At 46.5% G+C, this 21,938-nt stretch overlaps 1 protein-coding gene across 1 annotated transcript; it reads right to left on the reverse strand.

The window, feature by feature from the left end:
- Positions 1-13,521: 13,521 nt before the first annotated feature.
- On the reverse strand, positions 13,522-16,110 carry LOC123150885 (sphinganine C4-monooxygenase 1). Its single transcript, XM_044570698.1, has 3 exons — positions 15,761-16,110; positions 15,237-15,528; positions 13,522-14,341 (listed from the first exon to the last, which is right to left on the reverse strand). Exons 2-3 carry the CDS (start codon positions 15,462-15,464, stop codon positions 13,775-13,777), a joined length of 795 nt encoding a protein of 264 aa, XP_044426633.1. The 5' UTR covers positions 15,465-15,528; positions 15,761-16,110; the 3' UTR covers positions 13,522-13,774.
- Positions 16,111-21,938: the final 5,828 nt, after the last annotated feature.

Below are 21,938 nucleotides of genomic sequence, written 5' to 3' on the forward strand. Positions count from 1 at the left end.
GGTTCCACTCCGGAAGAGACGAAGAAAGAGGAAACTAAATGTTGGTGCATAAAATGAATAACCCCAACTTTCTACTCTCTCATACATCTTCACGGGTCGGAAACCAACTGAAGATTACCAATGACATGGACCCAGAATGTCCAATATAAATAAAAAAATTGTGCCTCCCCGAAGGAAAGGTTAGTCAAAATGTGAACAGTGGTGTGCTATGGGGGTGGGTGGGTGATCTTGCGCTAGGATTGCGTGACCTGCATCCGTCATCACAACAGTGGCTCTGGTTTTACAAAAATGAGCGGGGGTACGGGTTTTGATGGGTGGCCATGCTTCCTCCGGTTCGCTGTGTCTTGGGCTGCCTAGCAATTTAGTCCCCGGTTGTCATCTTGCGCTTGATCGCGCGATGGGTGGTTTGCATACATAAAGAGGTGTCGACCTGTATAGTGCTGTGAGAATTGATTAGGGCGAGTTACTCCGTAATTCTTTTTTTTCATATGGATTGGTGTGAACGATTTTCAAACTCGCCGCAGCGGTGCTCAATGCGTGCATGTGTGACCGGATCACGTGTGGCCGCGTGTGTAGTGGCCCTGGACAGCCGGCTACGTGCTTGCAAAAGATTCTTCGTACCGAGCATGTAGTTTAGTTTAATACATAGACATGGTATGCTAGGAGATCCCGGCCGGATAGAGGACGTACCGCGCCTTGAAGCCATGCTCAGCCAGCGAGCACAGGCCATCATCGCGCTTTGCCGCCCTGGCAGTTCGATTTGACGCGAGTAGACAGAGCTGTTTAGTCAGCCATTACTCTTCTGTACTCTCTACCCCCTCCCCTCCGCGTGCATAAGAAAGAGCTTGCCCGAGGGAGAGTCGTCTGAGGGAAGCCATTCATCTATCCAAGAACCAGAGCACTCTACCACTGCGAGAGCTCTGCTTCTGGAGCGAGCGCGTCGCCGGAGCGGCGGCCAACTGCGAGGTGGGAAAAAATCCCTTTGCTAGATGTAATACTTTCTCGCATTTGCTTGGATGTATACTGATGGGGCGCTCTTGTTTCTTGTTCCCTGTTCTCTTTTGCTCTCCTATCCTTTGTTTCGTTTAGATGTCCGGGTCTAGCCGTTCACGTTGTAGCAAGGTTTATGAGTCTAGGAAGAAAGCCGCGCAGCCAAAATGCACAGTAGACAGTAGTTTCGCTCCCAAATATGTGTACGAAGCGGCTGTTCTTTTTACTGATGAACAGAGAGATGCTGTAAGGGAGATTGGTTTCGGGGGGATGCTAGCTATAGGCAACATAACCCATGTGGATCGGGAGAACTACTGGAGTTTATTCCTAGATGTAGACCTTAAGCGTGGTGCACTCAAGATAGATGATGGCGTTTACGTCACATTCAACGAGGTTGACATCCACAACATCTTAGGAATTGCACTAGGCGGAGATATAGAAATAGAAAAGAGAGATGTTGCGCCTTCAACGGCACAGCTAGCGCAGATCAGAGAGTACCTAGGGTTGCACCCGTCGAGCTTTTACATAACTGTCGGTGACATTAGATGGGCGTTGAAGAAACCATGCCAGACCACCCTGTCTGAAGAGGACAAGATCAGGATCCAGGTCGGTTTTGCCATGCTTTGCATGGCAACTTGTTTTAGTCCTAGGGAGAGGAGGCACACTGTCCCAACGGAGGCGTATGCTATTTGCATGGAGCTGGCTAACCTGCACAGGGTGAACTGGGGAAGATACGTTCATTCTGAGCTCATCGGCGTAGCCCAGGCGGCCCATGCAATACACAGTGAAGGGAAGAGGCCGCAGCTGTACGGGTGCCCGCTAGTGTTGCAGGTGAGGTGCTTGTTTCCATCGTGCGTAGGAATTTGAATTAATATTATGTTTGTTCAGGGCTTGAACTAAATTGAGTCGGTTTGCTTCCGTGGCAGGCATTGTATTTCGACTCGGTCGACACTTCTGCATCTGTCCAGCCTGACCCACTTGTGCGCCCCAGAATAAAGTTCTACACTACCTCCAACTTGTCAAAACTGATACTCAAAGATACAGCCATAGGCAGCGTTCCGAAGAGATACGGTGTGATGAAGGTGATCATCGGCCTTCATCCCATGTTTCTTTTTTTGTGCACACCACCCTTGTTCTGACCCATGCATGCATGCAACAGGCCAGGCATATGACGGATCAAAGCTTGCCATGGAACAGAGAAAATGTCAGGAGACAAATCCAGGAGGTGATTTCATTAAACCCATTCTTTTTAGCCACCTGCAGAAGTGGTGCGCACTAACCATTGTGTTTGGTTTCAGGCAAAAGCTTTCATAGATCGCTCACTGAAAGAGCACGCGCTGGCTAGTGCTGAGCGCAATACTTTGTTCTTTCGCAACTTAACTACACTTAACGACGGGACAATCACCTGCATGAACGAGAACATGCACAGAGAGATTGAAAGGCACCTTGCTAACAAGAGGGTGATGACAATGCGGGACATGCAAGCTTTGCTCAAGTACGTGGATGGGTTGGGCCTGGGTGATTCAGTAAACGAGCTTAAAAACCAAGTGATTGTAGTCGCTGCGCAATCAGGTAACCAGGACAACACACGTACTTTGTATCTACCGTTGCATTAATTCAGTGTCTGTTCATTTTTGGCAAAAAACAAATGATTGTTGGTTTTAATGCGCAGGTGCGTACCAAGGGGGTGCTTCCGGGGAAGGATGCAGTGGAGCACAAGCAGGAGAGCCTGACGAAATGATCCCCACGGCAGGCGTCCTTCGTCCTGGTAAGTTTTCCTCTTGCAGTGTGATAGATGCGGTAGATGTTACCAATTTATTGATGCCTGCTGAACAAGGAGTACGCGATGCAGTTGCCATCCGTCCAGTGCCAGTTCCTCCCACGAGCTCTGCCCATGGCCACATTGAGCATGCCGAGACAGGTGAGACCCAGCATTTATGCATATACCAACAGCGCCGATGCTTACTTCAGTGAATTAAATGATAAACTGGTTGCTTCCCCTCCAGGTCCGTTCCTTTTGCTGCCTGGGCAGCCACGCGACACCCACCACCCCGGTTCCGTTCTGCCGGGTGTGCCAATATTCATGTCCATGGGGTCTTTTGGCCAGTTGTATCTAGATGGTGGATTAGAGAATGTGGTGCAGCCTGTCCGGTGTGGCCAGCATGATGCAGGGGCTGGGCGGCCGATTGGTGAAAATATGGGCTTCGTGCAACTGGGGAAGAGGAAAGAAAGGGAGGTGGAGGACAGCAACGAGATCATTGTTTACCAGGGTAGACGTAAGTGGTTCCTGTGAATGGAATTTACTTATGTCAGGATACTGAATTTGTAGTCGCAGCTGAACGACGCTTGTCAATGCAGGTGTAGCTGTTCGTGAGTTAAACTTGCTGGCAAGGTTTGGTGAGGAGGGAGATGGGAAGAAGATCGTTATCTCCACGGAGAATGGTGTCTCACCATTCCGCATCCCGGAGTTCAATTACGAATTCGTGTCGCCTCTAGTCGCCCACGCCGCTTGGGTACAAATACAACAGTTAGCCCCAGATGTATTGAACAGGTACTGTTGGTCCCAGTGCATTTTGAGAAAACACTGAATTTATCGCATGTTGTCTGTTCAGCAGCTAGCGTTATATCTAACTGATCGCATCCCCGCCTTTTTGCAGTGTCTGGGTCGATCAAGAGGGTCTGCCTCATGTGAAAATGACTGGCTATGAAATTTATGAAAACTTTTGTCAGACACTGGATGACAAGGGTTTCGAAGTCGCAAACATGATGATGAGGGAACAAGATGCAAGGTGGTATGATCCTTCAGACAGGGCGCGTTTCCGTCACCCAATGTCGCCTTACTTTGCGGTATGTAATTCGAATCGGCGATGTTTAGTTCAATGATCCATACATGATTATCGTGGCCTGAGCGTCTTGTTCCTTGTTTCGTGCAGTCCCGGATCATGCAGGTGGGCGACGGTTTCTTGAGCGATCCTTACATAAAAAACTTGTTTGTTGGGGAGCACCTGGGATACGATGTGGAGACATGCCGCCTGGTAATCCCCAGCTGATCCGTAGATCATTAGTTCATAACCATGTTTTAGCATGTTACGTGACAACTGCATGGATGTGCTTTTTTCAGATAACTGTGCCGTTCAAGGACGAGGGAGGTTTCTATGTGCTCTATGTTTTCGACATGCTGAAGAAAATTGCTCACGTGATGGATCCGAGACGTACCCAGTGGAACCTTCTAGAGCTGGAGAGGCAGCACGCACGGGTCCTCGACAGGATGCTCTATGGGCCGTGCAAGTGCATTGACAAGTTTTTCAAAGGGTGGCATGTCCGAGAAGATGAATTCAAAAGGGCGGCTCACTGCCTGATGCATGAGCCATCGAACAGGTATGCGCCCCCTGTCCATCCGCTTTGATGTTTGATCTGCAGCTTACAATATCAAATTTACGTATAACTTGTGCTCGGATGCAGCGATGACACTCCGTTCTACACTCTACACTACACTATGTGCTTTGATGGGGAGTTCATGACAGAAGGGATGTGGGCGGTGCGTGCATTGTCCTAGCAACTATTTATTTTCGGAGTGATGAACTCTTTCTGAATATTTGTTTGGTTTGTGTTGTCAGGACAAGATGATGCGGTTCAAGCAGAAGCTCATGATGCTGGTGCTTACTATGCCAAGAAACAACGCCCTGCCTCCAGCCATCGTGTTAAACCCACCTGCCTGAAGCCTCTAAGGTTGTCAATTGTTCGGACTCCAAAAATGACTGCTGGATCTACTTTGTAATATGAACTCCAAATATTATTTGTATAATTAGAACTACCCATGCCAAGGGCTTTAGTCGTCAGTGCACTCATCTTCGTTGTGGAAGGCGCCTATCGGGCGCAAAGTTCCGTATCTTCAACTTGTAGACCTGAACACCGAATATTATATGTATAATTAATTTTATGTCATGTTGTCGGAAGCATCGGGACGAAAGCGTGTGTTTGGTTTGTTTCTTTGAATATGTTTTAGACAAAGTCGTGTGACCGCGTCTTCTTTTGGGTTATTGGGCGGTTTAGCTTCAAAGCTTTTTTCCTTGGAAGAACATCCACTCAAACACCAATCATCAATGGGAGTGGCACTCGTTTTAATAGAAACAGGAATGGTTTATGCAAGAGACCATGCAATTAGTTAGAAAACCGGATAATTCGGTGTATGTTTTGGGGCTCATTTGTTGTTTGAGAAGTTAAAAAATCCTCTTTGGTTCAATTCGTGTACGGCCAAACCGTTTACGTAGAAACCGCTCATCCGGTTCATCGACGGGAGTGAAGCTCATCTTGATATAAACAGAAACGGTTTACGTAGAAAACCACGCGATTAGTTAGAAAACCGATGAATTCGATGTATGTTTTCTTTCTCTCTTCACCGCTATCATGGTGTCGGAGGTGTCGCGAAGAAAAAATGTTTGGTTTTCTCTTTGCTTATGTTTTAGATAAAGGCGTGAAACGTGTGACCGCACCAAGGGGTTAAGTCGTCAGTGCACCCATCTTCATGGTGGAATGCACCTATCGGGCGGGAGTTCTGTTTCTTCAACTTGTATAATTAATTTTATGGTGTAAGACAAGTGCCGGTCATTTGTAAAACTACGGTGTATGACGAATGCCCCATGTTTGGTTTTTTAATACTTTTAGAAATCCTCTTTGGATTGTTTTCTTGTAAACATCACGAGGCATGTCCCACCATTTTTGTGTGTACCTATAGACTAGAGCTATGTTGTACGCAAAATGCCCCTCTTTTGAATTTGGAGATTTAAAAAAATCATCTGTTGTTTGAGTTCTTGGATTCCAAGAAGCTATTCTCCTTGGAAGAACATCCATTCAAATACCAAATAATGTTGCGGGAAAAAAATGTATGGTGTATGACAAGTGGCCCTCGTTTTGTTTTTTTGGAAAATGAGAAAATCCTCATTGTTTCAGTTCGAGTACGGCCAACACCCAATCTTGGGGGATTGGGTGGTTTAGCTTGGAAGCTATTCTCCTTGTAAGAAAATCCACTCGAACACCAATAAAAATTGCGGTGGAAAAAGCTATGGTGTATGACAAGTGCCCCTCATTTGTTGTTTGAAAACTTTGAAGAAGCCTCTTTGGTTCAATTTGTGTACGGCCAACACCCAAACCCACCGAAACACCAATTTATATTACGTTGGAAAATGTTATGGGGCTCATTTGTTGTTTGAAAAGTTAAATAAGCCTCTTTGGTTCAATTCGTGTACGGCCAAACCGAATCATCGACGGGAGTGAAGCTCATCTTGATATAAACGGAAACGGTTTACGTAGAAAACCACGCAATTAGTTAGAAAACCGATGAATTCGATGTATGTTTTCTTTCTCTCTTCACCGCTATCATGGTGTCGGAGGGTCGCGAAGAAAAAATGTTTGGTTTTCTCTTTGCTTATGTTTTAGATAAAGGTGTGACCGCGCCAAGGGGTTAAGTCGTCAGTGCACTCATCTTCGTGGTGGAATGCACCTATCGAGCGGGAGTTCTGTTTCTTCAACTTGTAGAACTGAACACAAAAATTTATCTGTATAATTAATTTTATGATGTAAGACAAGTGCCGCTCATTTGTAAACTACGATGCGACCATGCGAATAGTTAGAAAACTGGTTAACCATGTATGTTTTCTTTCTCTCTTGAAAGCTATCATGCTGTTGGAAGTGTCGCAAGAGAAAAAGTGTTTCGTTTCTTGCATTCCTAAAACTTAGAATGTGGCACCATGAAGCAGGCAATTTTTCCAAATGCCCCTCATTGGGGTTTGGAAATCTTCAAAAAATCTTCTCTTGCTTGGGGTCTTGAAGACATTACCGGGCACGTCCCATGTTTGCATTCCTAAGAGAATGCTTAGTATGTGATTTGTGTATGAAGACATGTATGAACAACATCGTAATTTTGGTTTGGGTTTTGTCGTCACAGAAAACGTCGTCACCTTTTTCGTTGAACCAGCGGAGATTGTTTCCTGGTCTCGGGCAAGAGAGCTGTCGACCACGATGTGGACCGGAAACAATGGTGCTGCCTCCTTCTCGTCGTGCGTGCATCGGAAAAGTCAGCCAGCTAACTGCGTGTGGACGCCACCGTTTCTGTGCGGCAGAGATATTCTAAGGCGCACGCGAATCTAGTTTTATTGCTCAGCAGTGCAACAGTACTGGCGCGACGGGAGGCAACTGTGCTATACGTCTGGGGTAGCTTGTAGCGTTGCAGGTAGCTAGCGCGCGTGTTCGAAACCCATGGCGTTTATACTTTGACCGATCGAAGCCCACAGTCTTTGATTATATATTACACTCACCGACTCATTACACGCATTAGAGGGCGAGTGATTATTATATATTACAATAATCGGTCCTGGTTGCCCATTACACGCATTACAGTACATAGATATTTGTTTACAGCCCCCGAAACGGGCTTGGTTGGCCACTAGACACATTACACGTACTAGGGTGCAAGCCCTGTGTTTATTTTATATGGAAGGGCAGCCAGCACGCGAAACTTAGAGCTCTTGGGTGGGCCATGAGGTGATTAGTTTGGTGATGCTATCCGGCAGGGGGGCCATGTTGCCCTTCATTTCAACGAGCTCGGTCAGAATCTCCTGCCGCTCTCCTACGATTGATCCCTGCGTGGTTACGAAATGCATCGTTAGATTGTCAACTAGCCAGTCCACCGGTCGCAAATCCAAAACGCACGCAAATCGAAAAACGCACCTGTGACATATCCGCAAGAACCTAGTTGCCATCGAAGTGTTTTGCCACGCAGACAATCCAAATCCCGGTGTCCTTCCTGCGATCGGATTAATAATTTAACAATGGATTGTGCGTAAAACCGTTAAACGAGAAAGATAACTTACTGCTTGACTGTGGTAGGCGAAGTGACGTGGAAGATTTTCTCCCATCTAATGCAATCCACGTGCCAGTTGTTGAACAGCTTGTAAATCGTGGTGAATAGCGCCACGTGGAGCTTGTCGGCGACGGCTTCCACGAGGTCCGTGCGACGCTGTGTGGTGCAGCTCCCGTATGACGGATCAAAAATATTAATATTCTTGCGCTGCATATCCCAGTTGTACAGGCACCATCCAAAGTCGAAAATGGTTGGCAGGAAAAACTGCAAATGTCAAAGAAAATGGAGTGGTAAGCAGCATGGTCTGTATTTTTTGCATATCGTTAAACGGGGTGGGTTATTGACGCATACCATTCTGCACTCCGCGATGTTGTGTGTCAAATGCGGCCCAATGAACTGTGCCGTTGCAGGAACAAGTGTCCAGATTTCTTCTCCAGCCAAAGCGGCAGTCTAAGATAGAAGGTTGTCAAATTCTAAGAAGAAAAATGAGAGCGCTGTTGGTGATAAGGTGTTATTCATAATTTAGATACTGACCGATATATCTGGCTCTAGGAATAAACGAAAATGAGGCTGGTTGTTCACATAAAGTGACTCGCCATCGATCTGATCTTGACGTTGGAATATAAGAGAACATACTTCGTGGTCTAATGGGTCCTTTCCTAAAATCTGGGTCAATAGTGGGCTTGGGGTGATGGAGATGTACCTTGGCGTGGCATGAGTTACAAAAGGCCTACGGACAAAAAGTGTTAGTTCATGCGTGAAGAACATTACTGGTTTTGGTACGAGGATTGATGAAGTGGGTTGCATGTACCTTTCGATTTCTTCAATTGAGATGCTCTTCAGGAATCCGTCGATGGCTTTCCATACAGGGACTTGAAAACTTGGACGGCATTTGCCATCAATCCAGTGCGACACGGCGAACCCCGCGTGCGCCCGCTCTTGCTTCGGTGGCAATTCAGATGAAGCCTGGCCGAACAGGACCGCGTCGGCCGGGTGCGCTGCATCTCCGTCCATCAACATAATCAAACCCGCGAGCCCGTCCCACCACCCCTTCTGCTCGTCTGCTGGTGATTGACTTGTGAACAAGGTTTTGGCTTGTGTGGGCGTGACAAAACCCGCCGTGCTGGTAGTCTCCTGGTCTGCCAGGAAAGATATGTCTAATCAGTAAAAAGGCTTGTCCCGCTTAGCACTAAGAAAAGAACATGAAATCGCGGAATCAATCAGTAAAAAAACACACCTGGGACAAGTGGCCCTTTCCTCTTCTTAGGCCCGGACGAGGCCGATGACGTGAACTTCTGACCAGAAGAGCTTTCCCCTATGAAAAAAAAATGAAACAAAAGGGTTTATTCGTCTAGCCGGTGGGGGAATAATTAGGCACGAGTGCACGTAATGGACGTACCATCGGATTCGGTCATTTCTAGCTTGCGACGGTAGATGTTCGTGCACTGCGGAGAACCCAAGGGGGCAGGTGTGGTGATGATGCATGGTACCGATCGGAGGCTGCAGCATATGCACCCCTCGCCGAGCTCACTAACTAGCGAGTTGAGAAACTGAGTGTTCTCTTGTATTAAGTCAGTCTTGAGGGTGTTTGCAATCCTAAAAGTGGTGGGGTTGTGCCGCTTCATCAGCATCCCGACACTCGAACTTGCCTGGGGCAGACCAGTCAAGCCTTATTTATCGAAGTCGGATAATGTGGCGTGCCCGATGAAATAGATGCGCGCATGCAGCAAAAAAATGATCGTTGATTACAAAATGATTGGCATACCAGTTTTGGGTAATTATTCTTTAGATACGTAGAGAAGTCGCCTCCGGTCGGCATGCGTGGGAAAAGAGGAGCTGGTGTGATTGGAGTGGGTGACGCTCCATGCGGCACTTGGGGCAGCCTGAACGAGATCGGTTGCGGATTAGCGATGGTGTGGGTCCTGTGTGGCCTAGCTGGCGCCCGTACTCTGTTGCATGGTAGGCCGGGCAGCATGGGAGCCGCGCGGCCAACTGGATCTGGTGGGGTGTCCCACGCACTCCTGGTATAGCACACCTGATCAGCCTCGCAGATCTGTACAGTTGATATAATTGCGGTTGAAGGATCAGCACGTGGGTTCGTAAAATCAAAACGTGGTTTTTAGAGGTGAATAATAAAAATCGGAAATTCAAGAACAGGACCATTGCGCCGGAGAAGTCTGTACTGCCTTTCCCCCCAACGCTGCACTGTAAAAGCATACGCCTGAACTGCATGTCGTCGAACACAGCTATTCGAGGGAATGTAGTGTGCGGTAGGTTGAAAATCCCGAGATCAAGGTTGTCTAGGTAAAAGACCTATTTACATAAAATAAAATGTTAAACGTGCGTATGGGCACAATTGATTCTAGCAGTAGAAATCCTGAAACTAACCTGCAAGAATAAATGGCAAGCGTGGAGATACGTGACAGGCCGTCCTGCCTTGAGATCTGCTTTTACTCTTGAACATGCAACCATCAACTCTTCTATCACGTACTCGCACCAATCAAACTCGCTAACGTGGTCTATCTGGACGAGTGCCCCCCAGTAATGCGTGTTTGTGTGATCGTGGGTCGTCGACGGGGCAAGCAGATGCCCCATTACGAAAATGACAAATGCCATTTTGAAACTGTCTATCTCGAGTTTAGAACTTGACTCGTCTATTGGTCTAACTAGTATTTTCTCGACAGCAGATAATAGGTTTTTACCGCTCGAGTTTATACTTAGCACATCGCGCACGTGGTTTGTCTCGGCGATCGACGCTTTCTGTATATGTACGCGGCCAGACGGTACTCCAAAAACTTTGAACACGTCCGCTGCCCTGAAGGACATTTGTCTGCCAGGACGGATGTAAATAGTTCTAGACAGCTCATCAACTCTAGCCATGATCCATATACTTAATCTCAGGCTAATCCTTGGCAAATGTGGCACCTCCAGTATGCCTTCAAAACCCATCTCCTCGACAAGAGATTGTTTGAAGTCATCAAAGGAATCAAGCTTGGCACGTACTTTTGTTGGAGAGCAGCGTGACGTTGGGGAGGGGTTGCTCGTGTCGTTCGTGCCCTGGGGGTGCATGGGTTCATCCATCTGCATACACACGCACACACGCGCGGACAAGGGGGATTGATTACACCTTCACGAGTACAGAATGAAAGAAAGGAGCAACGAGAAGAAGATGCTTACCTTACCGTTACCGGTGTCCGGCGACGGCCACAGCACGGCGACGGCGGTGGTGTTTACAGAGACGGTGAATCACGTGTTTGTGGCTGTGTGCTACCAGACGAAGGAACCGTGTGGTATGTGGGTCGAGGCTCGGGCCGCGGGAGCTCAATTTATAGAGCACGCGTGCCCTGGCGTCTTCTGCTCCGTTGCAGGCCATCGTAATTGGAGCAATCAATTAATCATGGGTGTGGCATTGATGGGGCGCATCGCCTTCTCTTATTGGCGCATTCAAGTGCATGGCGGACGATGACTGGGCGATGACTTATGACTCCACTCTCTCTTACAAAAAATACGTGTTTGCATCTGTTTCTTGATTAGAGACAGTCTAATTACGACGGCGGGGGTACATAATTAATTGCACTTAGCAGCTCCCTCCCTTGCATGGGCAAGCTGGACGTACTAACTGATACATGCAGATCGCTAGAGATACTGTAACATACGAAAAGGAAACGGCATTCCCTACGCAGAGGGGATACAGCCCATGTGTGACTACGACATTGCCCTGTTCATGGCCATGGCAATGCGGTGGGTACATCAAACTCCACTGAGCGGCAGCAAGACGAAGGCATGTATGAGTACGACACTACATACGCAGGACGGGGTGGTGCTTCAGAACTTGAGGAGGAAGATAGTGACCATGACCACCAAATTCGCGAGGCACATCATCAATATGTTCTTCAGGAATGCATGGTTCTGCTCGAGCAGCGCGACGTGGCGATGAACCGACGCGTGCGAAATCAGATGTCCCTACCGCTGGCTTAAGTACTGTATGTACTTGTTCTCCCACTTCCAAAACTTGCACCCTTCATGCTGCAGAATGAACAAGAATCAGCATGCCCCGGAAAACATGAGCTGCGAGGATATGAAAAAACTTACCCCATGCCGTTCGCACTTGTAGAAGTGCCTTTCTGGGTTTAGTTCTGTCCCGGAGACAAACCACATGACGTAGCCGGCGTTGCATTCGGGGCAACGGATGAGCGGGAGTGGCGGCATCTGGTTGCTCGTGTGATGAGATGGCGGTGGTGTCGCACTGCTACGGGACATGGACGAACACATGCTTTGCAAGCCCAGATAATCTGAGAATAATGGAGAATGGGAGAAGCTTGGAATGGCCATCCAAAGCAAGGAAGGATGGCGTTTAAATAGCCAGCGAGGAGCGTCGCCCAGCTAGCCATTGCGACTGAACGGTGACCAGCGCGATCTCCCTCACACGCAGTAAATGCGGTCGCTGCCTTCTGTTTCAGCTAGCCGTTGTCACTACCAGATGCCATGTGGGCCTTCACTGATGCGCAGAGATTAATACGAGAGCTATACGAGATGGGATACGCTGCCCAGTGGCCTTTATACGCGAACGTCGTATTGGAGTTAGCACGAATCGCGTGGGGACTACCGGTGCGGATAACGACCTTGCGTGGCCGCATGTGCACACGCGATTTATCATTGTCATTGGCTCCTATATTCTTCACAACTAACTATGCGCAACATGAAGATTGGGGAGGAGACATCTCTTCCACTCTTAAATCTATCCTTTTATTAATCAACACAGCTCTTAAAAAAACGTTAGCCAAATACAACTCATATCATATTATTCTAGTGTGTTAACTTCCACAGATTCTTTAGAAAGCAGGAACCATTTTCATGGTAAATATTTTTCATATATGTGATTTTTTTTCATTATGTACTACGCAATCACAGTTTTGGCACAAGACTAACACGGGCACATCTACGTGTTTTTTTTTCAGATTTTGTTGTTGTTGCGGAAACAGATGTTCTTTTTTAATGGTGCACTTGTGTGTGTTTCATACTGCTCAGTATTGCGCCCAAATATTTGTAAATATACATCGATAGCAAGACTCCAGAAATGTTCACTCACGTACACCTAAAACAGCACTCTTTTGTGACTGACGGTACACTTGAGAATAACAGCGAACCAGATTTGTTATTATTCTCCAACAAGCAACCTGAAATAGCAAAATACTCCCTCCGTCCCATAATATAAGAATATTTTTGACACTACACTAGTGTTAAAAACGCTGTTATATTATGGGACGAAGGGAGTAATGCTGAATGCACATAGCACCTATTTGACTAAGCACATGCGTGCAGTTATTCAAACATAAAAATATCATAGATACACATGCCCGCAGTAGAAACTGCTGTGTGTTTCCTGAACTTATTTGGAGGCTGCGTTTCCCGTGGGCTCTCTGCTTCTTTTAGGTCACCTCTGTGTGCTCATGGCTGCCCAATGCTAGGTTTGCAGACAAACAGAACCACGTTCTTTCAGGCTGGCACTGTCCATCAGACAGCCTGGTCCATACAGAAATTAACAACAGCTCCTTTTAAAATCTAAAAGAGCCCAAGCATCAGGAATCAGCATTAGTCGGAGAGACAATGTCCATGACAGCACAGAGAAGCTTTAAGAATGTGAGGGCCAACGCACTGCTGCATAATGTATGTAGTGCTAATAATACCAGCTCACTTTGGCCATCATCAGCATGAGGCTCACACACAACCAACCCACATGAGCAAATCAGAGTGGATCATCTTTACACAGTGTTTTATTTGCTATACCTTGGTACACAACGGCATTCCAGCAAGATGCTTTATCTATATGGACAGGAAAAGAATTCTACAACACAAATGTAGTTAGAAAAGATCAGGTAGAGCATTCTTCACCGGGCAAGTGAAGACCGGGAGAAAGTGAATCACTTAGTCAGACTTGCTCTGCGCTGCGAGTCCGAGATTAACAGGGCGCGCCTCCAAACCTCCTCCCTTGCGCTCCTCCAGAGTGTATGGCATGTAGGTCCCGAGGATCTTGTCCCACATGACGAAGAACGGCTGCGAGAAGTTGTACTTGTTGCCGTAGAGCTGGTGGTGGATGTCATGGTAAGCGCTGTTGTTGCTGAACAGCATGTGGAGGATATTCCCAGGAAGCCACAGGCCGCAGTGATCGTCGACGGTCTTGATGGTTGCGAATGAGAAGAAGAATATGGACGTCCTAGGAGTCATTCCGGCGACGAGGAACGAGAGGGCGCCACCAATCGTGTCCAAAATGAGGCCCTCGAGGGGATGGTTGTAAAGAGCGCCAAACGCGTATGGAACCACAAGAGTGTGATGCTTCGAGTGGATATGCTTGTACAAGAACTTGTTGATGTGCATGTATCTGTGCATGAAGTACTGCCATGTGTCCATAACAAACATTGCGATGATAAATTGCAGTGCTATCACCAGGGCGGGAGGCTGCTTTCTCACAGTACCGCTGTCATCACCAATGATCTGCATTTTATCACATTTGCAGATCTTAGGTACAGTTACCCGTGTATGAAATTTCATCAGGTAATTCTGAAATCAGTGTTAAAAGCCAGACTTTGTTCAAAGAGAGAAAAATAACTTCCACTGATAATGGAGATATATCTGTACTATTTAAGACTCAATTTCCTTTTGGAAAGCACGACCAGAAGTTCTGGAATTCATTAAATGAAGAACTAAAATGTTTGAAACTCGCCAGGCCTAGGTGCATAGTTCACTAATCCATCTACAAAACAAACAGCAAAATGACCGGAAAATAAATCTAAGCCTTAGTTTTAAATCAACAACATACACTGGTTTCAAGTCTTTCAAGATCTACTTCAACCAATAAAATCACGGGAAGCAACTTTACTGCCTTGAAATAAATTCCCCAATGTGAATACGACCATTGTGACTCTTGACAAGAGAGCTAACAGTTCATACATATTCAATCGACAAAAACAGCACTACATCCTCGTGGTCCATAAGTAATCTAAGACTCTCTTTCAATCTCCATATGAACACTAGACTGTTTGCTACTCAGCTATTTTTTCATGCTAAAACTGCCAACAGCAAGCTATTCCGTAGAAGGGTCTGAACTTGCTTGTTATTTTCAACAGAAAGGTTTGAACTCGCTGGTTTAACCATCATTCAGAAACTGTCAAAGACTTAATCAAAGCCTATGTTTCAAAATTGTTCACTGTGTCATGTCTGATTTAAACTGAATTTTAACCCAAATAGACCAATAATCTTTCTAACCACCCTGTATGTGGACATCCTATGAAGCTAAACCAGCACAACGAATCAGTCCACCATGGATTCAATAGCATCACAACAAGAAGTTTTCCATGGTAAAGATCATAATGTCAAGAGGATTATTTACCGTGAACAGGAGAAGTGAGACCGCAATCTGAAACCCCTGCTGCACAAGGACACCCTTGACGACCGTCCACTTGGAGACGACGTTCTTCACCTCCTCCTCCCCTTTGGGGTGGAGCCGGTAGTCGTCAATCTCCATCCTGTCCATCACGATGTACAGCCCCGAATAGAGCCAGTACACCGCAATCGGCACGAATGTGCCCAGCAGCTCGTCGGAGACCGCAAACGCCATCCCAGTGTCCCCAGCTCTCCAAATCTTTACTGCCTGTAGCCCGTCCACTATTTGAATCCTTCCGCTGCAAACACCCGGACAGTTAAAACTAGTACCAAATCGGGGACGGAGATAAAACGGGTGAAAAAAATCCAAATCTTGAGCCCAAACGCAGCATAAATCCAAAGGGGAGGGCACCAGCGCCAGCGCCGCCGCCAAGAACCGCAAATGCGCAGTCCTGGATGCGGTTCCGCAAAGCTGGAGCCCCAAGAAAGCGTTTTTGTCTGCAGAATCTGACAAACCAGGTCGGATCTTACCAGGCCGGAGGTAGGAAAGCTCCAGCAGCTCGCCGTCCAAGTGGCAGCGGGAGAGAGGGGAGGAGGACTTCCTCGTGCTGCCCCTGCTCGGAGGACGGCAGGAGACGCTGCAGACGGCAGCTTATTAAGGGGCTAGTTTAAAGCGGGGCGGCAATGCGTTGGGTCCGCGAAGGCCGGCGAGACCGGCGGCTGGCTTAGGGGGGATACCAGCCTGACCCGAGCGGCGACCGCGAGGAGGAGACCGCGTGGGAGAGGAGAGGAGAAGATAATTTGCGGCCGCCCACCCCTCCTATCGGTTCCTGTTTTGACTGATCTGAAATGCCATGGGCTCTGACCAGCTGACTGACGGAGGCGGCAGCTGAGCTGGGCAATCTTTTAACCCTAACGCCGGAGAAAATAATGGCGGCCGGCACGCGCACGGGATTCTCTGCGGCGGGGCCACGTGGGCGGAAGATCGTCGCAGCGAGATCGTGCGCCGTGCTTGCTTGGTGGAGTAGAGGATCCGTGGTGGCGAGACGATGAAATCCGCCGTCTCTTCTGAAGTTTTCAGGAGGTTCCAGATCTATTAGTAGAAAAAAATAAAATTCACTAGAAGTATAATCATCTTAGAATAATAAAAAACACTACTCCCACCATGTTACTTTATACAGTACATTTGTCCGGAAATACTTATCGAAGTAATGGATATTTGCAGACGAAGGGAGTATAAACAACGTCAATTCTTATGGATTGAAGGGAATACATCGAGTTCTCTAGATCATGAAACAAGCATTATTTTACAAATAAAGTTTTTAACTTTGACGAACGACTGTACAACATATAAAAATTAAACCATAACTTTTACATGTGAATACTTTAAGATTGTGTACATATTGACCTGGTTTTAGATCATATCGGATATAATATAATCACTCAGGCTTAATTTAAATTTGCAAATCTGGAGCAACCAGATTTGTATGCCTTAACTAATATGAGTGCATTTCGCTTGTTTAAGAAAAAGAAAAACAACATATGCGAGCAATCGTCCGTACACAAATTGTACTCCCTTCGTTCGGGTATCTAAGACCGGACGGCTAATTTGTCATAACCAAGGAGCGAGCACGAGATTAGAGGGGAGTTTTGAAATAGGGCAACCTCAAGTTGTTACATACCCTTTACTCGCAATTATTCCGGACAATCTCTTCCAAATATCGCTCGGATACCGCTCCCGCTCTCTCACATGCATTGAAATTAATAGATCGATTTAGTGTGCCCTGTATTTTATTTGTCCACCTCCTTTGCATGGATGGTAATCGTACAACTGATCCCCTCATGCACTGCCAATTAAGCTCTCATGGATCACCAATTTTTCATTAGGAATTGGATTCATGGCACCATTATGGGAAATTTCATCCTTGGCTTTGGGCTTGCAAAATTTCCAAATCTTTAAAATTATCCCTCCTTTTGCGATTCATAATTTTGTATCTGTCTACTTCCAATTCCATCAGCAATGCCTTCTTTCGATCTAAGTCAACAATCATATTGTCAATTAGACGGCGCATGCGATGGGCATGTGGCGGTGTCTGACGTGGTATTGCTAATGAGCCGAAGGAGACGCCCCTAGAGTAGATATGGTCAGACTTGGGAGAGACCCACTAGGTTTAGCTGGTCTCACTCATGGCAGATGGTGGCCCATCGGTGATATAGCCTAATTGACCGCATAGGTGGATATCTTTCCCTCTCAGCCTGGCTAGTCGTGGATGTGGTTCCTTCGATTTCATCCCAAAGCGAGTAGCTCATGCAGCATAGAATGCGGTAACCATGGTCTTCTTGGCCTAGTTGGGTGCTCTTGCGGATCATTTGTCCATGGGGCAACTGTGAGCTCGTCTGGTGGCAACGGAGGTGTAGTGCATGGCCCTCTCAGTCCAACCGGCCATGGCCACCAACTATTCGATGTTTGTTGTTTGATGATTGATGAATGCATTTTACACTCAAATTTACAAAATTTAATCTTGATATAACTAAGGTATTGTTGGGTAACGTAGCAGAAATTCAAAATTTTCCTACGTGTCACCAAGATCTATCTATGGAGAAACCAGCAACGAGGGGAAGGAGAGTGCATCTACATACCCTTGTAGATCGCTATGCGGAAGCGTTCAAGAGAACAGGGTTGAAGGAGTCGTACTCGTCGTGATCCAAATCACCGGAGATCCTAGTGCCGAACGGACGGCACCTCCGCGTTCAACACACGTACAGCCCGACGACGTCTCCCATGCCTTGATCCAGCAAGGAGAGAGGGAGAGGTTGAGGAAGACTCCATTCAGCAGCAGCACAACGGCGTGGTGGTGATGGAGGAGCGTGGCTATCCCGCAGGGCTTCGCCAAGCACCGCGGGAGAGGAGGAAGGAGAGATGCAGGGCTGCGTCATATAGAGGAGAGGAACTCGCGTGTTATGAGCAGCCCAAACCTCAACTATATATAGGGGAAGGGGAGGGGCTGCGCCCCCTTTAGGGTTTCCACCCCTAGGGGTGGCGGCCAGCCTAGATCCCATCTAAGGGGGCGGCCAAGGGGGAGGGGGAGAGGGAGGCACACCAGGATGGGCCTTAGGGCCCATCTGCCCTAGGGTTTGCCCCCTTCTCCTCTCCCTTGCGCCTTGGGCCCTTGTGGGGGGGCGCACCAGCCCACCTGGGGCTGGTCCCCTTCCACACTTGGCCCATGAAGCCCTCCGGGGCTGGTGGCCCCACTTGGTGGACCCCCGGGACCCTCCCGGTGGTCCCGGTACGTTATCGATAAACCCCGAAACTTTTCCGGTGACCAAAACAGGACTTCCCATATATAAATCTTTACCTCCGGACCATTCCGGAACTTCTCGTGACGTCCGGGATCTCATCTGGGACTCCGAACAACATTCGGTAACCACATACAAACTTCCTTTATAACCCTAGCGTCATCGAACCTTAAGTGTGTAGACCCTACGGGTTCGGGAACCATGCAGACATGACCGAGACGTTCTCCGGTCAATAACCAACAGCAGGATCTGGATACCCATGTTGGTTCTCACATGTTCCACGATGATCTCATCGGATGAACCACGATGTCGAGGATTCGATCAATCTCGTATACAATTCCTTTGTCTAGCGGTATTGTACTTGCCCGAGATTCGATCGTGGGTATCCCGATACCTTGTTCAATCTCGTTACCGGCAAGTCTCTTTACTCGTTCCGTAACACATCATCCCGTGATCAACTCCTTGATCACATTGTGCACATTATGATGATGTCCTACCGAGTGGGCCCAGAGATACCTCTCCGTCACACGGAGTGACAAATCCCAGTCTCGATTCGTGCCAACCCAACAGACACTTTCGGAGATACCTGTAGTGTACCTTTATAGTCACCCAGTTACGTTGTGATGTTTGGCACACCCAAAGTATTCCTACGATATCCGGGAGTTGCACAATCTCATGGTCTAAGGAAATGATACTTGACATTAGAAAAGCTTTAGCATACGAACTACACGATCTTGTGCTATGCTTAGGATTGGGTCTTGTCCATCACATCATTCTCCTAATGATGTGATCCCGTTATCAACGACATCCAATGTCCATGGTCAGGAAACCGTAACCATCTATTGATCAACGAGCTAGTCAACTAGAGGCTTACTAGGGACATGGTGTGTCTATGTATCCACACATGTATCTGAGTTTCCTATCAATACAATTCTAGCATGGATAATAAACGATTATCATGAACAAGGAAATATAATAATAACCAATTTATTATTGCCTCTAGGGCATATTTCCAACAGTCTCCCACTTGCACTAGAGTCAATAATCCAGTTCACATCGATATGTGATTAACACTCAAGGTCACATCCCCATGTGACTAACACCCAAAGAGTTCTGGGTTTGATCATGTTATGCTTGTGAGAGAGGTTATAGTCAACGGGTCTGCAACATTCAGATCCGTATGTACTTCGCAAATTTCTATGTCATCTTGTAGATGCAACTTCTACGCTACATTTGGAGCCACTTCAAATAACTGTTCTACTTGGAGCTATTCTAAATTGTTGCTCCATTATACGTATCCGATATCTCTACTCAGAGCTATCCGGATAGGTGTTAAGCTTGCATCGACGTAACCCTTTACGATGAACTCTTTTACCACCTCCATAATCGAGAAAATTCCTTAGTCCACTAGTTACTAAGGATAACTTTGACCGCTGTCCTATGATCCATTCTTGGATCACTCTTGTACCCCTTGACTGACGCAAGGCAAGGCACACTTCAGGTGCGGTACACAGCATAGCATACTGTAGAGCCTACGTCTAAAGCATAGGGGACGACCTTCGTCCTTTCTCTCTATTCTGCCGTGGTCGAGCTCTAAGTCTTAACTTCATACCTTACAACTCGGGCAAGAACTCCTTCTTTGACTGATCCATCTTGAACACCTTCAAGATCATGTCAAGGTATGTGCTCATTTGAAAGTACCATTAAGCGTTTTGATCTATCCTTATAGATCTTGATGCTCAATGTTCAAGTAGCTTAATCCAGGCTTTCCATTGAAAAACACTTTTCAAATAACTCTACATGCTTTCCAGAAATTCTACATCATTTCTGATCCATAATGTGTCAACAACATATACTCATCAGAAATTCTATAGTGCTCCCACTCACTTCTTTGGAAATACAAGTTTCTCATAAACTTTGTATAAACCCAAAATCTTTGATCATCTCATCAAAGCATACATTCCAACTCCGAGATGCTTACTCCAGTCCTTAGAAGGATTGCTAGAGCTTTGCATACTTATTAGCATCTTTCAGGATTGACAAAACCTTCCGGTTGTATCACATACAACCTTTCGTCGAGGAAACAATGTTTTGACATCCTATCTGCAAGATTTCATAAATAATGCAGTAATCGCTAATATAATTCCAACAGACTCTTAGCATCGCTACGAGTGAGAAAGTCTCACCGTAGTCAACTCCTTGAACTTGTCGGGAAACCTCTTAACGACAAGTCGAGCTTCCTTAATGGTGACATTTACCATCATTGTCCGTCTTCCTTTTAAAATCCATCTGTACTCAACAACCTTACGACCATCGAGCTGTTCTGCCAAAGTCTACACTTTGTTTTCATACATGGATCCTCTCTCGGATTTTATGGCCTCGAGCCATTTATCGGAATCCGGGCCCACCATCGCTTCTCCATAACTCGTAGGTTCATTGTTGTCTAGCAACATGACTTTCAAGACAGGATTACGTACCACTCTAAAGTAGTACGCATCCTTGTCATCCTACGAGGTTTGGGAGTGACTTGATCCGAAGTCTCATGATCAATATCATAAGCTCCCACTTCAATTGGTGTAGGTGCCACAGGAACAACTCTTTGTGCCCTGCTATACACTAGTTGAAGTGACGGTTCAATAACCTCATCAAGTCTCCACCATCCTCCCACTCAATTCTTTCGTGCAAAACTTTTCCTCGAGAAAGGACCCGATTCTAGAAACAATCCCTTATTGCTTTCGGATCTGAGACAGGAGGTATACCCAACTGTTTTGGGTGTCCTATGAAAATGCATTTATCCGCTTTGGGTTCGAGCTTATCGGCCTGAAACTTTTTTCACATAAGCGTCGCAGCCCCAAACTTTTAAGAAATGACAGCTTAGGTTTCTCTAAACCATAGTTCATACGGTGTCATCTCATCGGAATTACGTGGTGCCCTTTTAAAGTGAATGTGGTTGTCTCTAATGCCTAACCCATAAACTATCGTGGTAATTCGATAAGAGACATCATGGTATGCATCATATCCAATAGGGTGCAGTTATGATGTTAGGACACACCATCACACTATGGTGTTCCAGGCTGTATTAGTTGTGAAACAATTTCCACAGTGTCTTAATTCTGTGCCAAACTCGTAATTCAGATATTCACCTCTATGATCATATCATAGATCTTTTATCCTCTTGTCATGATGATCTTTCAACTTCACACTGAAATTACTTCAACCTTTTAATAATTCAGACTCGTGATTCATCAAGTAAATATACTCAACATCTACTCAAATCATCTGTGAAGTAAGAACATAACGATATCCACTACATGCCTCAGCACTCATTGGACTGCACACATCAAAATGTATTACTTCCAACAAGTTGCTTGCTAGTTCCATTTTACTGAAAACGAGGCTTTCAGTCATCTTG

This window comes from Triticum aestivum, chromosome 7A (assembly GCF_018294505.1).
Source record: "Triticum aestivum cultivar Chinese Spring chromosome 7A, IWGSC CS RefSeq v2.1, whole genome shotgun sequence".
Taxonomy (NCBI): Eukaryota; Viridiplantae; Streptophyta; class Magnoliopsida; order Poales; family Poaceae; genus Triticum; species Triticum aestivum.

Bases quoted from the DNA above. Each gene is read 5' to 3' on its own strand.
- LOC123150885 (XM_044570698.1), bottom strand. From the start codon at position 15,464: ATGGCGTTTGCGGTCTCCGACGAGCTGCTGGGCACATTCGTGCCGATT. The intron at 14,342-15,236 runs GTAAATAATCCT...GATAAAATGCAG, and splicing joins TCTCACTTCTCCTGTTCACG to ATCATTGGTGATGACAGCGG.